We start from the raw sequence: 19,385 nt of genomic DNA on the forward strand, positions 1-19,385 counted from the left end.
ATTGAACTCAGCGATGACTGGGTCGGCAAGAAGTCTCCAAAGATATCCCGGGGCAGTAAGTCCCCTAAGCTTCCCAGGTGAACAATCACACAGTTGTTTCCTTATTTTTTTGTGTGTTTATGTTAAGTTGCCTAATGCTGCTGCATGTTTCCCTTGACTATAATTAGTCCTAATGGAATGTTGTACACAAGCGTTGTGCTTCACTGCATGCTTAAACCATCTTTTTCCCCTTCCCATTTGCTACCTTCTCTGTAGAGACTTAGTTTGTCCCTTTACCAACAGAATCAACATCGATCCCAGGAAATCGCCCAAACTGTCACGTGCCGCCCAGGAAGTATCCAGGTCACCACGTCTACCCATACGCAAACCCTCCATCGGGTCGCCCAGTCTAACGCGGAGAGAATTTCCTTTAGATGACATTACTCAGGTACTTGTCACATGTGTATTTAACAAGCCTTTTAATGGATGACTCTTTCTGACCAATGCGTTTTAATGCACATCTTTCAGCAAAACTACCTTGCTCAGGTCACATCAAACATTTGGGGAACAAAATTCAAGATTGTCGGGCTTGCTGCATTTTTGCCAACAAACCTCGGTGCAGGTAATCTAACAATGTCTTTGTGTGGGTGACAACATAGCACAGTGGAGCCTGGATTGTGCACATTTTTGAGCGCAAGGGCCAGATTTGAGTTTTAAAATGGACAGATGGGCTAGCTCAGAAGTTTGCAACCTGTGACTCTTTAGTCCCTGTCATGTGGATCTCTAAAAAAATTAGTAGAAATTATTATAAAAAAAAAATTTTGCCTATATAAATTTTTATTTTTTAGATAAAATGGTGTTTAAATGAATTAATGATTAATATTTTAAAAATGAATAATGAAGTCCAAATTTCTAAATTGTCAGAAAAAGTAAATGAAAAGTTTTTATAATCACCTAATAATTACCAAAAAGTGACCATAAAATGTCCAAAAAGGAAGAGAAGAAAATTACCATAAAATGTCAATGAAATTGCCAAAAATGTCAGAGGAATGAATAAAAAAGGCAGAAAAGAAAACGTTCCAATAGTAACCATGAAATGCCCCTAAACAAAAGACACAAGGCATAAAATTACCAATAAAATGCCTTTGGATTTGCCAAAAAGACCAGAACATTGATTTTTTCAAAAGGCAGAAAAGAAAACTGTAAAATATCCCAAAACAAAAGAAATCCCCCAAATTACCATAAAACGTCTAAAAAGACAGACAATTTTCAGCATACAAGGCAGAAAAAACTTTCAAATAATAGCCATGAAATTTTAAAAAAAGGAAGAGGGGTGAAAATTTTCCATATGTCTCCATAAAATGGCCAAAAACATCAGAAATTTGACAGAAAGGTCTAAAACATGAAAAACAAAGTATGAAAAATGATCTACGTATTAGATGCTGCATATTTTTCTGTTCTAGTGCAGCACTAATTAGCTCTTGGGCCTAACACGCTTTTTCCTTCATCACAATCTTCAAGTGTTTTGTTGTGTTTTATTTGGCCAAAAATGGCTCTTTTGACAGGAAAGGTTGCTGACCCTTGGGCTAGATCATTCTATAATGATGTTTAAAAAAATGGGCTTCATTGTAACTTGATTCATTCAACCATTTACATCAACAATGTAACTCTTGTCCTTCTGACTTTCGCTTCGTCTCGCCTCAGTCATCTACAAAACCAGCCTCCTCCACCTGCAGCCCAGACAGATGACAATCTACCTGCCGGAGGTGCGCAAGATCTCCATGGAGTACATCAACCTGCCCGTCTTCAGCCCCAACGTCTTCAGTGAGGACGAAGACGACCTGCCCGTCTCGGGCCCTGCTGGCGGCGCCGACGACAACCCGCCCTGCACAGTCAACATCCCCATCGCGCCTATACACAGTCCCGCCCAGGCCATGTCCCCTGCCCAGAGCATCGGCCTTGTCCAGTCCCTGCTAGCCAATCAAAACGTTCAGCTGGATGTTCTAACCAATCCCACGGCTACCTCCCCGGGAGCTGCTGCTCCTGCGGCTGCTGGTTCCGAGCAAAGCCAGGACGCCGTCCTTTCAGCCCAGTACACTGTCCCCACCCGATACTCAAGTCCCGGTCAGGTCATCTTTGGAGGTCTGGACATGAGTCGCCTCACTGTCGGAGCCTCTCATCAGCCTTCACAGCAACAACAGCAGCAGCAGCAGCAGTTACAACAACTCCAACACCATCACCAACTACAGCTGCAACAGCAACAATTACAGCAACAGCAACAATTACAGCAACAGCAACAATTACAGCAGCAGCAACAATTACAGCAGCAGCAACAATTACAGCAGCAACTCCAACACATGCAGCAGCAGCATCAACAACAGCTTCAGCAGCACATACTGCAACACCAACAGCAGCAGCAAATGCTTCAGATGCAGCAACAGCAGCAGCAGCAACAGCTTCACATTCAAATCCCCGTTCCCTCTTTGTCCTCAGCACAGACCTCAGGTGCGGCCATGCTCCCGACGGGGGCTCTCCAGATCCAGATCCCTCACCCGCCGCCCGACCTGCTTGTCGAAAGAGGAGCCCCGAGTGAGCACGAGACCCTCCTGAAAATAAAAACAACGCGCTCGGGTCCGCAGCTGGCCGAGGCTGACACGGTGGTGTTCAGCACGCCGCTGGAGCTAAGTAAAATGAATCCCCCTCCTCCTTATCCCGGAACTGTTGCTGCTGCAGTGGCGGCGGCGGCAGCGGCGGCGGCAGCATCCCCTTCCATGTCAGTCTTCGGTGTGCCCTCAAATGCCACATCGGGAACAATTGGGGGCTCCTCTGGAACGCCAACCCCCGGTGATCTCTTTGCAAAGAAGGCGGATATACAACTTTACTCCCTAAATCAGCAGCCAGGCCAGTACCCCACACCGCTAGGCTACGAGCGAATCACCACCTTTGACAGCAGCGGTAACGTGGAGGAAGTCTGTCGCCCTCGAACCCGCCTCGTTTGTAATCAGAATGTCTACAGCCTGCAGGGGCCCGGAAATTCTGCCACCCTCAGGGTCACCTCTTCATCCTCCTCGGTAGAAGGCAAAAAGATCCAGCTGCCGTACAGCTCCGCCACCCTCAACAGACTTACCGCACCTCGCTATTCCATACCGAGCGGAGACCCTCCCCCGTATCCGGAGCCGACCAATCAGAATAGCGGCAGGAATCCCGGACAGAAGCTGGACAGCAGTCTCATCCACGCCACTCTCAGGAGGAATAGCCGAGAGGCAACCCTCAAAGTGTCCCAAATGATGGAGCCGCCTAGACCGCTGCCGCCTAAAGCGAAAAATAACAGCGCACTAGCAGCCTCCTACCAGCAGAGGGTGCAAACAGCCTTATACACATGCAGTCAGTGTAGCAGTGGGTCTAGCATCGGCGTCACGGCTCCAGGAAGCGCCAACGGAATAGCAGGGGGGACCATCATCAGGCAAGATTTCCCTCCAGGGAACGGAGCGCCGCACAGCACCGTTATCGTACACTCCAACAGCGGGACCCCTCTGACCTCGCAGTCCTCTTATAGTCTGCTCAGCTCACTGGAAGGATCCGGACCCGCAGCAGGCGGAGGAAGCAGCAGAGAGCGCGTCGATTATGTCAATTCAGCGTTTACTGAGGATGAAACGCTCAATCAGTCCCTCAGGCATTTGGCTTTAGGAGGAAGCGATACGTCGGGGCTGCTCATTAAACGCCCGCCTCCCTATCAGTGGGACCCCGCCGCCACCGAGGAGGTGTGGGTCCCTCAGGAACGAACCGCGACGTTCACCCAAGCTGGCCATCCGGGTCCTCACAAGCCGCCCCCGCTTATCCTCAGCCCGGCTCAGCACTTGGACGTGTCCAGGCTGCCTTACGTCCTGTCCCCCAGGTCTCCCACCACGCCCGGCGCGGCATCTTTTCCAGCCGGCGCCGGCTACCAAATTTCTCTCCAGTACCCGCCAGTCACTGCCTACCCCGGGGGCCAGCTTCAGCCCGTCCTAACGTCACCCCGACCCTGCTCCTCCCCAAAAGAGGTGGTGGCCCCCCTGTCTCTGTCCCAGCAGGATGCAACCATTGTCTTACCAGCCGGTTATCCCGCCAGTCTAACAAACCTGGCCTGCTGCCCTCTACCGCCAATGTACCCCGGCGGAAGCGCTTGCGCCGGGCTCGCCATCCCTCCCATCGCCCTCCACACACCCTGGGGTACGTATAACTCGTGCCCCCCTCCCCCAAGTCCCGCCGTACCCCTACCGCCCAAAGCTTCCCATATGGCAGTAGACAAAAATGCTCTTTCACCGCCACCGCCGCCTCTACCTCCACCGCCGCCGCCCCCGCCGCCTCCTCACACTGAACTTCAGAACCACGCAGGACTCCAAGAAGCCATGACAGAAACCGCGGAGGGTTTCCAGGAAGTGCTGTCCTTAGCCGAGAGCCCCGTGCCGCCTCGCTCCGAGAAGTTCAGCAAGAAGAACCGCAAGAGGGCCGACGGGAGGGCGGAGGAGCCGCCTCTGGCCGAAGGGAGTAAATCCAAAAAGGAGGGCCGGGGACTGGGGGACTTCAACGCCCTCATCTCCAGCCCACGGCTGGGCGGGAGGGACAAGAAGAAGGTGAAAGGACCCAAGGAGCAGCTGAAGGCCAAGAAACTCAGCAAGGCCACCGCCAACAGCGAGTTCCAGGACAGCTCGGACAGCGAGCCGGAGCTTTTCATCAGCGGGGACGAGCTCCTCAACCAGTGCCAGAGCGGGAAGAAAGGCTGGAAGACCAAGAGGAACCTCAGGGCGGCCAGCGAGCTGGATGAGATGAAGTGCCGCAAGGCCAACGAAAAGGAAGACCGAGGGCTGGGCAGCCAGGGCTTCGTGTACGTCATGGCCAACAAACAGCCGCTGTGGAATGAGGCCACGCAGGTGTATCAGCTGGACTTCGGCGGTCGCGTCACACAGGAGTCCGCCAAGAACTTTCAGATTGAACTTGAGGGAAGACAGGTAAGAAAGACCACTGTGTGTTGAATGGTTTTGGAATATAGAACAAAGCAATTGTTCACATTGAAAGTCATGGGAATTGAATTATTGCAATCTGTCACAATTAGAGGTAGACCGATATGGTTTTGTCAGGGCCGATACCGATTATTAGTAGTCAAGGACGCCGATAACCGATATTTGGAGCCGATATTCATTTTCACTAAAAGGGAAAATATTGGCATCAAAATTTGAAAGAAATAGAAACTTCAGCTATATATTTTTTATTTTAAGCTTATGTTTATTGAGCAACTTTTAGGGTTCGTAAAATGTTGGCGTTAAAAAAAAAAATCTTAGTCAAAAGACATCTTTATTTTAATAATCTAACAAAAAGGTCAGTGACCTCCCAGGGGCAGTAGCATGTCTTCAAATGTTAAATAAAAACTTAAGTAAATAGCTCCCTATTATTTTCTACAGTAAATAAAATTTTCCGAAATTTCAAAAAATCTCAAGTATTAAAATTTTACTTATCTTAAGTTTTAATTTCAAACAAAAACAGAAGGTGCAAGGAGTTCCCAGGGTCAGCTCACTAATTAGTTCCCTGAACTTAACTTTTTTTTTTTAAATGGAACTATTATCGGCCATATAATTCTTCAAAATGGCAGATGCCGATATTCGTCAAAATGCTGAATATCGGTGCCGATAATCAGCCTAGCCGATAATCAGTCTATCCTTAGTCACAATCATCAATATTGAAATATTTAACTTTTCTTTTTAACTCTTACACAAGTAGTCCTGGAAAAACGAATGCTACTTTGTCCAACATCTTGTGACTTCCTGTAACAACATATTTGAGCCTCAAAAATACTTTTTGGATTTGTCCATGCCTTCACAATGAGGCGCTCGCCTTAAATTGGCCATGCCAGTGCAAAGTTGCTGATCACACGCTGGCTGTCAATTTTTTTATTTGATTTTTTTTAACCCACCACTGCACTTTCTCTGCGTGATGTGCATGCACTCACAGCCAACAACAAGGCACTCTAAAGCAGCCACGTCAGCCCAAAACCCCAGTCCATATGCTGGCTGTCTAGTCGAACCTTTTCACAATCCCCCCATCCCACTCTTCCATCTGTGTGACCTGCGTGCACCCATGGCAGAGAACGAGGCGCTCTAAAGCAGCCATATGAGCGTTCTATCCAAAAGGGAGATGCATTTTAATGACCTCTATAGAAAATGGAATTTTGAGATAATGTGCTAACATTTTCACCCCCAGTCTTTTTTTTTTTTTCTTTTTCAGGTGATGCAATTCGGCCGCATTGACGGCAACGCCTACATCCTGGACTTTCAATATCCCTTCTCCGCCGTGCAGGCCTTTGCGGTGGCTTTGGCAAACGTTACGCAACGCCTCAAATGAGACACCGCCCCGCCACACGTGGGATTTTACGCTCCCCGTCTCGACAGAGAGGACGTCGGGGAGGGGGGGGGGTAGAGAGCCGCCGATCCCGCTGCACTACACAATGCTGCCACTTGAGTCGCGGTTGCCGGGCCCAGCAACACGGCGCTGCGCTTCTGGCAACCGTCATGCAAATAAAAACGCTGCTTTAGTTGGTCGAGTAGACGCTTTTTAGACAACCAAGAGAGGAAACTGTCAATGTGCAGTTTGAATAAGATTATTGTTTTTTTTTTATTTAAAAAACAAAAAGGAGCAGCAGTAATACTTGAAAACCACACTCTGGTGATTTTTTTTTTTTTTTCCCCCAGAGCACACACAGGTACTACTGGCCACTCAAATCCATTGCTGTACAACACTCACCACTAGATGACGCTGCTTTTGCTTTTAGGGGGTGTTTGTGACCGCAAAATGGTGGACAGTCGGCTTTTGTTTTCTCTCTTTGTCATTCCGTTTTCTTACACCAGTGTGACGCTGGCATTGAAATACATTTTTTTTCTTTTTTACACACACCGTTGAAGGATAAAAAAAAAAAAAAAAACATGGATTAAGTTATGCGTACTGTGCGTTTTGATCGTCACCATCATGCGATGTTACTCTTGCATTGACGTCTCCGTGACGTCAGCCATGGCGGCACCTGCTGTCACTTCTGTGAAGTGCGCGTTCAGCGAGGGTGCCTGACCCTCGCCCACCCTCAAATCTTAAAACACCACACTTCAGCGAGGTGCAGGGAATATTTTTCTACGTTTCTCTCACAATCTCCTCAGACATAATCGACATATCAGTCATGAAATGGAAGCTGTTTTTTTGTGTAAAGAGACTTGGGTGACTCTGCCACTGTGTTTCAATGCTGTAATACTGTTCAACGCAAAAACTGAAATCATTTTTTGCTGATTTTTTTTTTTCTTTCCCTTTTCAAAGTCAACAACACCAATGAAGGATGAAGCCAGTGAGTCGAAGTTTTAGGTGCATTTGGACCACCTCAAATTTGAATACAAGAATGAAGTTGTATTTTATGATTTTTTTCCCCCCTCATAACTATGTAATTTTAATGTCAGTATTCCCCGCCTGAATTAGTTAATTTCTCGTAATATTCAGACTTTATAGCAATATGATTTCTGAGTCTTTTTTTTTTTAAGAATATAACATTCTCTAAATTATGACTTTTCTTATTATATAATACAATCTAAAAATGACTTTTTTTCCCTCTAATATTCCAAATTCGTTTCTCGCACAATATTGCTATTATAATAAAAGTAAAATTACAAGTTTGTAAAACTTTTTTTTTTTTCACTTTTACAACAGCAACGTCAAAATTTAGATTTTTAATATTTCAACTTTTTTTGGGGTCAAATTGTTTTATGGAATATTGTGACTTAATTCACTTAAAGAGCACCTCTTTAAAAATAGAATTACAATTTAATTCATGGAAAAATAGCATGTTTTTGTCTTTGTAATATTAAGATTTGATTCTGGTTAACAAATATGCCTTTTTAAAATACAACTTAATTATCGCCTCTTTTTTTTTTTGTTGCAATTTTCCCCTGACAAAATTATAACATTTCCCCTCACCACTAATACAATTTTGTCTCATAATATTGTGACTTTATTCTAGTAAAGTGTGGCACTTTTGTAAAGTAAAATTCCACCTCAATTCCTGTAAAATTATAAGCATAGTTCTTCCTAATATTATGACTTTATTCTGGTAAATGTCAATTTTTTCCTTGGATTTTTGTGCCAAAATGCACTCTTGCTAAGAAACAAAAATGAGCCTAGAAAACGTAACAATTGCATATCTGTTAAGACAAAAGAAAGGAAATGCGTGGTATGAGATCCATCTATTTATGTTAAGTTGTGCAATATTTTTCTCTGGAGAAAAGCATCTTTGGTTTATGGCCCACTTTAATACTTTTACGTTCAGCATCTCAAGTTGCTGGTTTGTACATTTTTTTTTTATTTATGAGATCATTTCCTAAAGAGGATATCGTATCTATACATACTGTACATGGTAAAGTTTTCTGAACATTTTGCTGTGTTTTTCTCTAATTCTTTTTTTCTTTTTTTTCATTTGTTCTTATGTATCCTAAATTGTGAGGTGTTGGGGCAAGTTTGTGACTTTTGAGTGGGGGGACATGTAATGTTGTGTGTTTTCCGTCAAGTTGTTTGTGTGCCTGTGTGCGTGTTAAATCACGCTTGGATCTATCGCATCTTTGTTAAGTCCACTCTCACGGCTTCTGACATGTTCATATCAGTGTCACATTCACAAAGTGCAAGCCTCTGAGTTCAGAAACGCCAACGTGGACTTCTATAAGGTTTTCGACCTGATGTAGATAGTACAGGATTTGGGCTTTTCTTTTGAAACGGTATGTGCTTGGTATTTGTAGGTGTTAGACTTTAAAAGAAAAAATAAGGAAAAAAAATGAAGTCTATTTGGTGACTGAACGTTTTTAGTGAATGGATTAGTAAGGCATGCCATGTAAATTATTTTATAATTGTATATGTCAAGCATCTTTTGAATAAAACATCTTTGTTGCCAAGAAATATCTGAATCTGAATCAATCTGAAGAATAATTGGGAACTGTATTGACTGAAGACTGCCTTAACTGAGTACCCCAAATGTTGGGTTGCAGGTAACCTAGACGTTTACCCACGTAGTGGCAAACACACAACTTTGCCTTTAGGTCCACTAATGCTACCACATAAAAGGAAATGCCAATAGCATCTGTTGTGGTGATATTTGGACACAAGGATGAACGCATAAAGACAGACAATCATACATTCTTTATTCTTTGCTCAAATGTACAGTTCAGCAATCAGCACTACTTTATCTGTATTATACTTTGTATAATACTGCCCCCATGTGGCCAATATGCGTATACCAGAAGAAGCAACCCCCCCAAAACATTTTTTTTAGTTTCTTCTATTTAATTATGCTATTCTATTCCTGCATTTTTTTTAAGCGTGGAATTATAGTGATATTTTTCTTGTGAAAAAACAACAAATTAGGCTACAACTTGTTCTATCCCATTCACGGATTAAAACATATTTTCTTTGAGGGAAACAAACGTTTTTTTTCCCCCATTTTCACCCCATTGAATTGAGTAAGGGGAGACGTCATCAGCCGCTATACTCTGTCCGCGGTGCTGATCTTTAGTCACGTGACCCTTCCGTTTACTTCACACTCTCCGCCTCTATTGAATCCTTTCTCCTCTCTCTTCTCTCCCTTCCACCATTGGACCGACACAAAGGAAACCGCTTTGCCTGCACTCTAGATTCAACCAACAGACGAGCCATTTTGTCGCTGTTTTCTCTTCCCTCCTCTCCCTTGCCATCGACATTTGTTCCATCCATCCATCCAAGCATCTGCACGACGCGGTGCCGTCATGGACAGCGACTACTTGGAGAACCCCCTTTTCAGCGAGCTCAAGCACTTTTGCAGGAAAGTCCAGGAGGCCTACAACGATCTCAAGGAGGAACTGACACCCTACCGGGATGAGCGCTTTTACAGGTGACCCACCATTTTTTGACGCTATAGTGACGTCATGTATTACTCGATAGATAGATAGATAGATAGATAGATAGATAGATAGATAGATAGATAGATAGATAGATAGATAGATAGATAGATAGATAGATAGATAGATAGACGTAACCAAACCCAGTGAACAGGTGATACAAAACAAAACAAAAAATCAAAGACAAACCGGTTTTTGGACACTCCCTAAATAAATAAATAAATATGCGAATAGGTGAATCCGCGGATGCCGAGCCGCGAGTATACCGAGGTCCTCTCATTGCACTTTATCAAACCATAGTTTAAGTAGTCTATGAGTACACTAGTACTTTTGATACCCCCCCCCCCCCCCCACAAGAAAGACAGATCATTTCAAAGAAAGACCTATATATCCCGATATAGCACGTTCCCCTAAAATTGCATGAAATTATTGGTAATTTTCTATTCTTCGAATTTCTAGTTCTTGTCGTAAAACGGCCACAGGACGACGCAAGAGGTCCGATACCTACAACACGTCATTAGCCCGATATCTCGCATCTAAAGTAATGAGATGCGGTTACCCTGGCCCGTCAAATTAAAGTAGATTCAGAAAACACACATCTCAGTTTACTAACACACGCCAGTCTCACTCATGTTTCGCAATCTCTCCATTAACGCTCCTCCCCTTTTTGATGACGTCACACTACTGTTTTCGCCCAGCTGGATTCTTCCACACGGATGTAGTCTCACTGCCAAAGCGACATTTCTTTGCGAAACGGCACAAATGGAGCCGTAAGTGTTACGTTACGCTTGACTCGAAAACGAGTCCGTTTATTAATATTTTTCTTAATGACAAGTACAATAAACTATCGTGTTTTGATGCGCCATATGCTACTGATAGCGCGTGCTAATGTGGGAAGCTAACTGTGTTGACATACCTGTGTTGGGGACTTTTTACAGGTTATTGGTCAATAATGTCCAATTAATGGCGTCTTTTGTGTCTCCCGATATAGACTGGCGCCCATGCGTCTCTACACACTGTCCAAAAGACATTTCGTGTTGGTCTTCGTGGTGTTCCTAGCTTGTTTTGGCCTCACAGTTTTAATTGGAATTGCGGGTATGTACTTTAGAGTTTTCTGTTGATACTATTGAGTCACTAGTCATAAAATCGTAACTGCTTTTTTATAAAATGCATAACTTTTACTTTTATAATAGGTCCAAAGGTTATTTCTGAGCAGGTGTACAATGGGGACCAGTTCCTTGCCAAAAATGCCTCAATTAAGGTAATACATTTGGAATGGTGACTATACTAGGTTACCTTACAAAATGTCTTTATTGAAGTACTTCAACGGCAATTCTGTTCATGTTCACACTAATATTACAAGAAAAAAAGTTTGTGTTAGAACCAAATAGTATTTTATATTTTACTACTTGTAATAAAGATAAGATAAGATCCACTGATTGTCACACCCATCTAAGTGGGGCGAAATTTGTTCTCCGCATTTGACCCATCCCCTGAGGGAGCGGTGAGCAGCAGCAGCGCCGCGCTCGGGAATCATGTGGTGATCTAACCTCCCAATTCCAACCCTTAATGCTGAGTGTCAAGCAGGGTGGCAATCGGTCCCATTTTTATAGTCTTTGGTATGACCCGGCCGGGAATTGAACCCACGACCTCCCAGTCTCAGGGCGGACACTCTAACCACTCTATCAACTTTATTCTTGTAAAATTAGAGCTTTCTTCCTGTATGTATGTCCTTAATTATTTCTCAAACGCAAATGAATGAATTTCCAATTTCTATATTTTCAGACTGGGCCCTTCAATCTACATTCTCCACCTCTGACCACATATCACCAGCAGTTATGGCTCACCTGTGTGATTCAGGCTCAACACAGTAATGGTAAGACAATGCAATATTTTTTAAATGCCAGAAACAACATATCGTTCTTTCAGCCATGCAGTTTTGGATCTTCTGCTTGATTTAATGTCATGCCATTATCACCTATGACAAAACCCTTCAAGTCTGCGTTTCCGCGTGGTTAGATTAGCTCAGTGCACTGTGACAATTTAGGATCTTAATAAATCAGAGCCTTAGCTTCATCACATGGCAGCTCCGCATAAACGACGTCCTCATTTTCCCGCTGCAGTGGGCGACTTCCAGCAACCTTTTGAGATCAACGTGGAGCTCAAGGGTGTGATGCAGGACGCCAGCGTGACGCACATCAACAGCGTACGCAGCAAGTCGCGGACGCTGCACTGCGGTGATGTGAGTGTCGTCTGTCACTTATTAACACCCCCCCCCCCCCCCGCGCGCCCACGCGGATTAATGTGCCATTAACAGCCTGAACTGGTTCCAGAAATGCGACGAGATCATCGTTCTGCATCTGGGCTACCTCAACTACAACCAGTACCAGGCCACCGTCAGCTTCAAAGACCTTGAAAACATCACGTACGATCTCAAGGTCAACTTTGTGGTAAGCTATGCGCACGTGTTTATGATAACAATAACGTCAACAGTTTGATTAACGAGTAATACGTGTGTTTAGTGGAAAACCTACAATCCCACTTTTTCTCAAGTGGAGATCTGGTTCCGGTTTGTCTTCGTGGTGTTGACCTTCATGGTGACGGTAAGGGAGCGATGCCAATTTGATGAGGGAACATTTGTTAGCGAGCAGACATTTGAAGCCTTCCTTTGCTCCGCTTTGCTTCTCAGTGTCTCTTTGCTCACTCGCTGAGGAAGTTTTCCATGAGGGATTGGGGCATTGAACAGAAGTGGATGGCCATCCTGATGCCTCTGCTGCTGCTCTACAATGGTAATTCTCTATCATACTGTTATTTTGAAAATGTAGGCTTAACCCTGGAAACCCACGGGGTCAAATTTGGCCCCTATAAATTCTGCTACTCAAATAACAAAGACCTTTTTTTTTTTTTTTTACAAATTTAACTTCAAAAGTCCAGAGTGCCACTTCTGACCCCTGCATGGGGCCATCTAGTGGATGAATATTGCACTTACATGAGCCAGAGTGGTGGTGACAAGATGGCTAAAATGCAACAAATAAAACAAAAAAATTATATTGTTTAATGTAGCTGTGTATTTGATTGATTAGTTTCTTAAATTCTAAATAGTTTACTGACAGTTTTTGTTATTCAGATTTTTCGAAATGAGACCCCTAAATCCCAAAGGGTCAAATTTCGCCCTAATCCTAAATTAGGGAATAAATTGAAAAAAACATTGAAAAAACAGATATTTTGGTGTTCAGTGAACTTATAGCAGTCATTTAATGTACAATTCATAATTTTCCAAAGAAGAAAAGGGTTCTTGGGTTCTCCAGGGTTAATGCATTTATTTGAATTAAAATGGCAGCAAGATGAGCGACAACAGCCCTACTTTCCTTGCAGATCCGTTTTTCCCGCTGTCGTTCCTGGTCAACAGCTGGTTTCCCGGAATGTTGGACGCCTTCTTCCAGGCTCTGTTCCTGTGTGCCCTGCTGCTCTTCTGGCTCTGCGTCTACCACGGCATACGTGTTCAGGTGAACGCGGTGTCATCACCGCCGCTCTTTCAGGGTTTCGTCACCGCACACTTGAGGATAAACGTGAGTGTCGTTTGATACCACAGGGCGAGCGGAGGTGCCTGACCTTCTACCTGCTCAAATTGGTCATCGTGGGCCTTCTGTGGCTCTCGGCCGTCACGCTGGGCATATGGCAGACGTAGGTTTTTTTATCCGTCTGCATTTCACGGTAGAAATCAATCGGATTTAACCGAGAGGGATTAAAAAAATATATATATATATATTTTTTTTTAATTATTTTTATATATTTTTTTACTTTATTTTTATATATTTTTTAATACTTTATTTATTTATATATATATTAGAGCTTTCAAATGAGAATTTTTTTTTTTATCAGATTAATCGAATCTTAGAATTCTGATTAATCACCTAATAAAAAAGGCTTTTATTCGCCAAATTTGTTAATGTGTTAATTCTTTCTACATTTAATGTTATGAGGACGTCTTCAACATTTTTTGACCCACTGCACACGCTCATCCTCCTCTTTCTCTAATCAGTTAATTACTTGCATAATTAGAAATGGAAAAAAAAAATGACCCGATATTTTGACATGAACAAATATTCTACATGTGATACGCAAACATTCATTAAATGTTTTGTTTTAATGCATGTAGTTATGTTTTTTTGCTCAAACACAACCTGTGCTACCTCAAACGTGGCCATCCGCTGTCACGCTAAAGGATAATCTATGGTCAAAATTTATAGTGCAATTAATCTGCGTTAATTCAGGATTAACTCTTTGACTGCCAAAAACGTTAAATAACGTTTAGTAAAATCCTATGGAGGAGTGCCAAAGACGTTAAAAAACGTTTGTTTCAAAACAGAGGTGAAACTAACCATTTTCTATTGTTGATTACTGAAAAACGGAATAAGGTGGAAACAAACTTTTTTTTTCTGATGAAAGATGAGAGTCCAATCTTTCATTTGGTAGTATGTGTGTTTCCATAGTCCAAACACATAATTTTCTATGGACCTTGAAAGATCAGTCAAAATGCTTAAAATCGGCTGGCACCCACGGCATCCCTTTTCTGAAAACGTCTGGCAGTCAAAGAGCTAATGCGATAATTTTTTTGTGATTAATTAATCAATTAACGCTTTAACTTTGACAGCACAAATATATATATATATATATATATATATATATATATATATATATATGGCAGAAAAAAAATCTGATAACCAATTGATCAGCTGATTATTATTATTTTTATATATATATATATAATTAATACAATAATTTCTTTTTCAACATGCTTACAACAACAAAGAAAATAAAATGACATATTTTCTCCTTGCTCGGGACTCATAGGGTCAATGAACTCCAAGACCCCACCTACCAGTACAAAGTGGACATCAAGAACTTTGAGGTGGGTTAAATTGTAGTCATTTTGACACAAGCTGACTTTTCTGTCTAATCAAAATTCGCATCCTCCCAGGGCATGAAGTTGTTCTTCCTGATTATCGTCGTCTTCTACATCCTCTACTTGATCTTCCTCATTGTCAGGGCCTGCTCGGAACTCAAAAACATGCCTTACTCAGGTAGCAAAAAGAAACACGAGACAATAGTTGACCACTGTTTAGTGTCCCGTTCTATTTATTTTTGTGTTTTGACATCCTTGTAGATCTGCGGTTCAAGTTCTTGACAGCGCTGACATCGGTAGTCCTCGCTAAAAGGTACACGTGCTCATCAGTGTCTCCTGATTGGTTCAAAAATGGACACCACTGTCTTTTCTGTCCTCAGCTTGGTCATACTCTACTTGAGATTCGGTGCCAGGGCGCTCCAGGACAATTTTGTGGCCGAGCTGTCCACTCACTACCAAAACTATATCCTTCAAATTTCACCTTTTAGTAGCAATTTAATTTGAATGAAATGATTTCAATTGAGAAATTGTCTTTAACTTGAGACCTACCAGCCGAGTTTTTGTCCTTCTACGGCCTGCTCAACTTTTACTTGTACACATTAGCATTTGTGTACTCTCCTTCCAAAAATGCCCTTTATGGTAAGTCATATAAAAGAAAAGCTTTCATCATCTAATTGATATTCGATGTTGATTTATCCATTTTTGGTTTTGTCTATCAAGACTCCCAGTTGAAGGATAATCCCGCTTTCTCCATGCTTAACGACTCCGATGACGACGTCATATACGGGTACGTGTGATCAACTTCCTGTTTGAAGTGAGCGATATCCGGTGTCGATTCCGAGATGTTCCTTTTTGTCTTTTCCAAAGGAGCGATTATGAGGAAATGCCGTTGCAAAATGGACGTGCCATTAAAGCTACCGCCAACTTCCAGGACGAGAGCGATAGCGACTGATGTGGTAGATGCAAACAAACCCCCCAAAAAAAGCATCATGTGTACATAAGAAGTATTTTCACAATGATAAGCTGCAGGTGTACATAAGTATATTTTTAAAACAGGACCACTTCTCCAGAATTGTACTGTTCTACGGAAAATGGAGGCATGTACTTTTTTTTTAATTTTTTTTTTTAGGTCGCAACCTTTATTTGTTCTTCATGGCCAACTTGTTTTCCCCCCCACTGCAAAGGAATTATAGGGCCACTCTGAAAAGAAACGTACTTACACTTAAAGCGGATACTTTTGTAAAATTAGGAGGAAAAAGTCGTAATGTTACGAGAATACATTTGTAATGTTTTGGATCATTTAGGTTTCACAAGTCGTAACGTTGCGAGAATGAAGCCGTATTTGTACTAGAATAAAGACGTTAGGAGACGTTACGTAAGGAAGGCCATTTTTTGGGGGAGATTAAAAACATTTTTTTACAACTGTTTGAATGTTGCCACACTAGTCGTAAAGTTAACATTGTCTTTACAAAAAAAGTTGTGATAGTACGAGAAGACAATTGTAATGTTACGAGAGCCAAGTTAATATGTAATATAATAATATAATATTACAACTTCTAGTAACGTTAGACGTAATGTTAGTACTTTTTGTTTTGTGTAAATGGCAATTTTACTTTTATAAAATTGCAATTGTTTTTCTCGTAAAATGATACACATCAGCATAATTCTCCTCATTTGATGTTATTCTTTTCAGTGTGACCCTAAAACTCTTTTGGACTTCACGTTTTGCTTTTAAAATCACGCGATAAGTGCTCATATTTATTAGGGATTTTTTTTTCCGTAGTTTTGGGGGGGTTTTGTTTTGTAAAGACAATCTACATTTTGCACTTTTTTGTTGAACTACTGATATCGATCGCTACTACTGTTGTGGTTGTCAGTGCAAGCTACTGTATGACTAACGACATGACGTGACCAAAAGTAAGTTTTAACGTTGTGACGGTTAAGTAAAATCAACGCTTCGAGGCCACATTCATTAGAAATCAGAGTAAGTACCATATTTCTTCATTTCTGCAACAACAAAAGTTTTGTAAATGCACTTTTTGGATTTATTTGCTTACATTTTGTACCATATATTGATGATTGATGCGAATTTGTACTTTAACTACTGTTGAACATTTCTTACATTCTACTATACAATCATCTTTGCCTTTATGTAGATGTGTTAAAACGGTATATGTTCTTTTCTTCTCCGCACAATATGCCAAACATTTGCCGCTCTTTGCTTCGTCCGAGTTTACAGGGAGATCGGAATGGTGCCTTTTCTTCTCGTCAAACTTATTAAATGGTTAACACGTGCGAGGCCGCCGTCTTTCGATGTGAATGTAATGTTGTCGGTTTCAAGTGCTGTAACAAGACGGCGGGTCCTGATGTATTTAAAATAAATGAAGGGGAAAAAAATCGCTGAAAATAATGAGATATAAATGACTCATTTTATTCACATATCCATCATATGCACGTGGGAATGCAGCCAACACGGTCGAAGATATTTAACATTCAGATGGCCAAGCCAAAAACGGTGACGATGCAACACATGGACTTATTCTCCCACTTCACTGCACAGCTTCCTGTTTGAGACAACAAAAGATGAGACAATAATGAAGTCAAACGAATCACCCTTTAAAAACTCCTGACAACGTCATGGAAAGTACGTTAATGAATTTTTTTCCACCATCAGTAGAGTTGTCCCAGAAGCACGAGCTGGCAGTCTGCAGTCCCGCCCCGTTGTTCTGCATGATGACACACGTGACTTGAAAGAAATACAATTTATTATTAAGCCACGCGAGAGTATGAGGGTGAGTGTTATCCGTTAATATTGACACCAACCGATGTATTTGAAAGGCCTTCCGAGCTTGCACAATTGACTGAGGCTCTGCTCCACAATGGTGGTGCTCCACTGGTTCACCCGGATGTGTTGATAAGAGCTCGTGCCGATGGTTGATTCTATGGCCTGCGGTACAAAACACGCAATACTGTACATACATATGTCGGCGAGTAGCGAAACCTGGTATCGGGCTGATGCCCAGCCATATTTTAAGGTAATAGTACTTTTGACAGTAGCCCTTCTTGTGGCCGTTTTACTAGAAATTAGAGGAAAAGAAAATTGCTATTAATTTCACACAATTTTAAGGAAAAAAATGCTACATTGACTGAGATATAGAGGTCTTTCTTTAAAATTGTCACTTTTTTTTTTTTATCAAACTCTCACTTGGTATTGGTATTGAAGTTGAGTACTCATACCGATACCGGGTTGAAAAAAAAAGTGGTTATTGAACATCCCCAATTCTAATCAATCCTAGTCAAAAAGGACTTAATAAAACAAGTACAATTTTTTTTTTAAAATGTATTTGTGAAACTGCTTAATGTGATAACATAAATCATTCTGAATTTCTCATTTTTTAATTAAATTTATAATGATTTTTTTGGGGTATAAATCATTAAGCAATCATTTTATCAGATTTCCAAGAATGTATATACAAAACTATTTGACAAAAATAATTATGTATTTGCTGTTCAGTTCTCTATATAATTGTACAATTAATTAAATTAAATACTAACACGCTAAATACTATGATTATTATGATAAATAAATCACTTTTAATAAAAATGAAAGCAGCGATGTTTAAAACAAAGCTACGTAGAATGGTTTATTTTATTGTTGATTATTTACAATAGATAAATTTACCAATTAGCTCATTAAATCAATGAGAAATGAATAGATACATTCGTACAAACGAGCTAAATAAATGCCCATTAAAAAAGTCCCACCACATATGCGTGGCTACCGTATCCATGGCAACCAGCACGTCGCCATACGGGACACCGTTAGCTATCTAGATGGCTAGCTAGTAACAGAGCAACAAAACAACCCACATAATTAGATAATGTGCTATATATATGTTTTGTTTGTTATGTTTTAACTTACGTCTTTTACTAACTTGGTGACATCTTCCACGACAAACGTAGTCTGTTGACGAGACACATGAATAAGGAATGTGCATCAATCGTAGCCATCGTACCAGCATTAAAATGTTGTTTTAATCGGATCCAAGTGTAAAATGAAACCAGTGCGTAATTACAACGATGATGCTCATACTAATGACTCTTACCTCATCTTCACCTTCTTCCATTTTCGTGCAAATAGCAAAGGCTCGGCTCCGAAGACAACTTCCGGTTTACACAAAAAACGGTCCCGTCAAAATAAAAGTGTATCTATGACAACGTAACGAGGAATCACTGCAATGCATGTTACATGTGTTTAGCGTTCTTATTTTTCCACAGGCCACACTGAATTCAACAAATTAGCAAAATGTAACCTCGCTTTTTTTTTTTAAACATCTTATGGAGGTCAAGTTGACTACTGAAAATTCCAATGTAGTCGAAAAGGTTTGAATCCTTAAAGCTTGCATTTTAATGATAAATTCATCTTAACCTATGCTATGCCTTATTAGTTAATTTACTACACTTTTACTTTACGCATATTATACTGTATATAATTTTTTTTCTTACATTTACCCACATTGGGGGTATTTTTATTTTTTTAAACAATGTGTTTTTGTGTGTGCTTGTGTCTTTTA

General features: G+C 41.5%; 3 protein-coding genes across 8 annotated transcripts in view; 2 read left to right on the plus strand and 1 right to left on the minus strand.

The window, feature by feature from the left end:
• tulp4a (TUB like protein 4a) overlaps window positions 1-8,931 on the plus strand; it is a 25,058-nt gene extending 16,127 nt beyond the window's left edge. For 2 of the 3 annotated variants that reach the window (XM_077552411.1, XM_077552412.1), the window contains exons 10-14: window positions 1-77; window positions 256-427; window positions 508-601; window positions 1,684-4,967; window positions 6,238-8,931. The exon at window positions 1-77 is cut by the window's left edge and continues 68 nt beyond it. In XM_077552411.1, coding sequence (XP_077408537.1) covers window positions 1-77; window positions 256-427; window positions 508-601; window positions 1,684-4,967; window positions 6,238-6,354 — 3,744 coding nt within the window. In that variant the 3' untranslated portion in view covers window positions 6,355-8,931. The remainder of the gene's footprint in view (window positions 78-255; window positions 428-507; window positions 602-1,683; window positions 4,968-6,237) is intronic. The other variant, XM_077552413.1, reaches the window with a different exon arrangement.
• A 642-nt stretch (window positions 8,932-9,573) lies between these two features.
• tmem181 (transmembrane protein 181) lies at window positions 9,574-17,221 on the plus strand. Of its 3 annotated transcripts, XM_077551901.1 has the most exons (18): window positions 9,574-9,899; window positions 10,548-10,675; window positions 10,897-11,000; window positions 11,099-11,166; window positions 11,691-11,781; window positions 12,029-12,147; window positions 12,239-12,355; window positions 12,428-12,508; window positions 12,595-12,694; window positions 13,281-13,411; window positions 13,498-13,589; window positions 14,760-14,817; window positions 14,887-14,989; window positions 15,073-15,124; window positions 15,192-15,274; window positions 15,361-15,450; window positions 15,532-15,598; window positions 15,679-17,221. In XM_077551901.1, exons 1-18 carry the CDS (start codon window positions 9,774-9,776, stop codon window positions 15,761-15,763), a joined length of 1,695 nt encoding a protein of 564 aa, XP_077408027.1. In that variant the 5' UTR covers window positions 9,574-9,773; the 3' UTR covers window positions 15,764-17,221. The 3 variants fall into 3 exon arrangements, with proteins under 3 accessions (XP_077408027.1, XP_077408026.1, XP_077408025.1); XM_077551900.1 differs by lacking the exon at window positions 10,548-10,675 and having other exon boundaries at window positions 9,574-9,898; XM_077551899.1 differs by lacking the exon at window positions 9,574-9,899 and having other exon boundaries at window positions 10,523-10,675.
• dynlt1b (dynein light chain Tctex-type 1b) lies at window positions 17,222-19,331 on the minus strand. 2 transcript variants are annotated; one of them, XM_077551903.1, is made up of 5 exons: window positions 18,918-19,331; window positions 18,734-18,775; window positions 17,635-17,758; window positions 17,480-17,557; window positions 17,222-17,375 (listed from the first exon to the last, which is right to left on the minus strand). In XM_077551903.1, the coding sequence occupies exons 1-5, from the start codon at window positions 18,936-18,938 to the stop codon at window positions 17,305-17,307; spliced, it is 336 nt and encodes a 111-aa protein (XP_077408029.1). In that variant the 5' UTR covers window positions 18,939-19,331; the 3' UTR covers window positions 17,222-17,304. The 2 variants fall into 2 exon arrangements, with proteins under 2 accessions (XP_077408029.1, XP_077408030.1); XM_077551904.1 differs by having other exon boundaries at window positions 17,460-17,557.
• Between the last annotated feature and the right edge of the window lie 54 nt (window positions 19,332-19,385).

This window comes from Vanacampus margaritifer, chromosome 19 (assembly GCF_051991255.1).
Source record: "Vanacampus margaritifer isolate UIUO_Vmar chromosome 19, RoL_Vmar_1.0, whole genome shotgun sequence".
Classification (NCBI taxonomy): Eukaryota; Metazoa; Chordata; class Actinopteri; order Syngnathiformes; family Syngnathidae; genus Vanacampus; species Vanacampus margaritifer.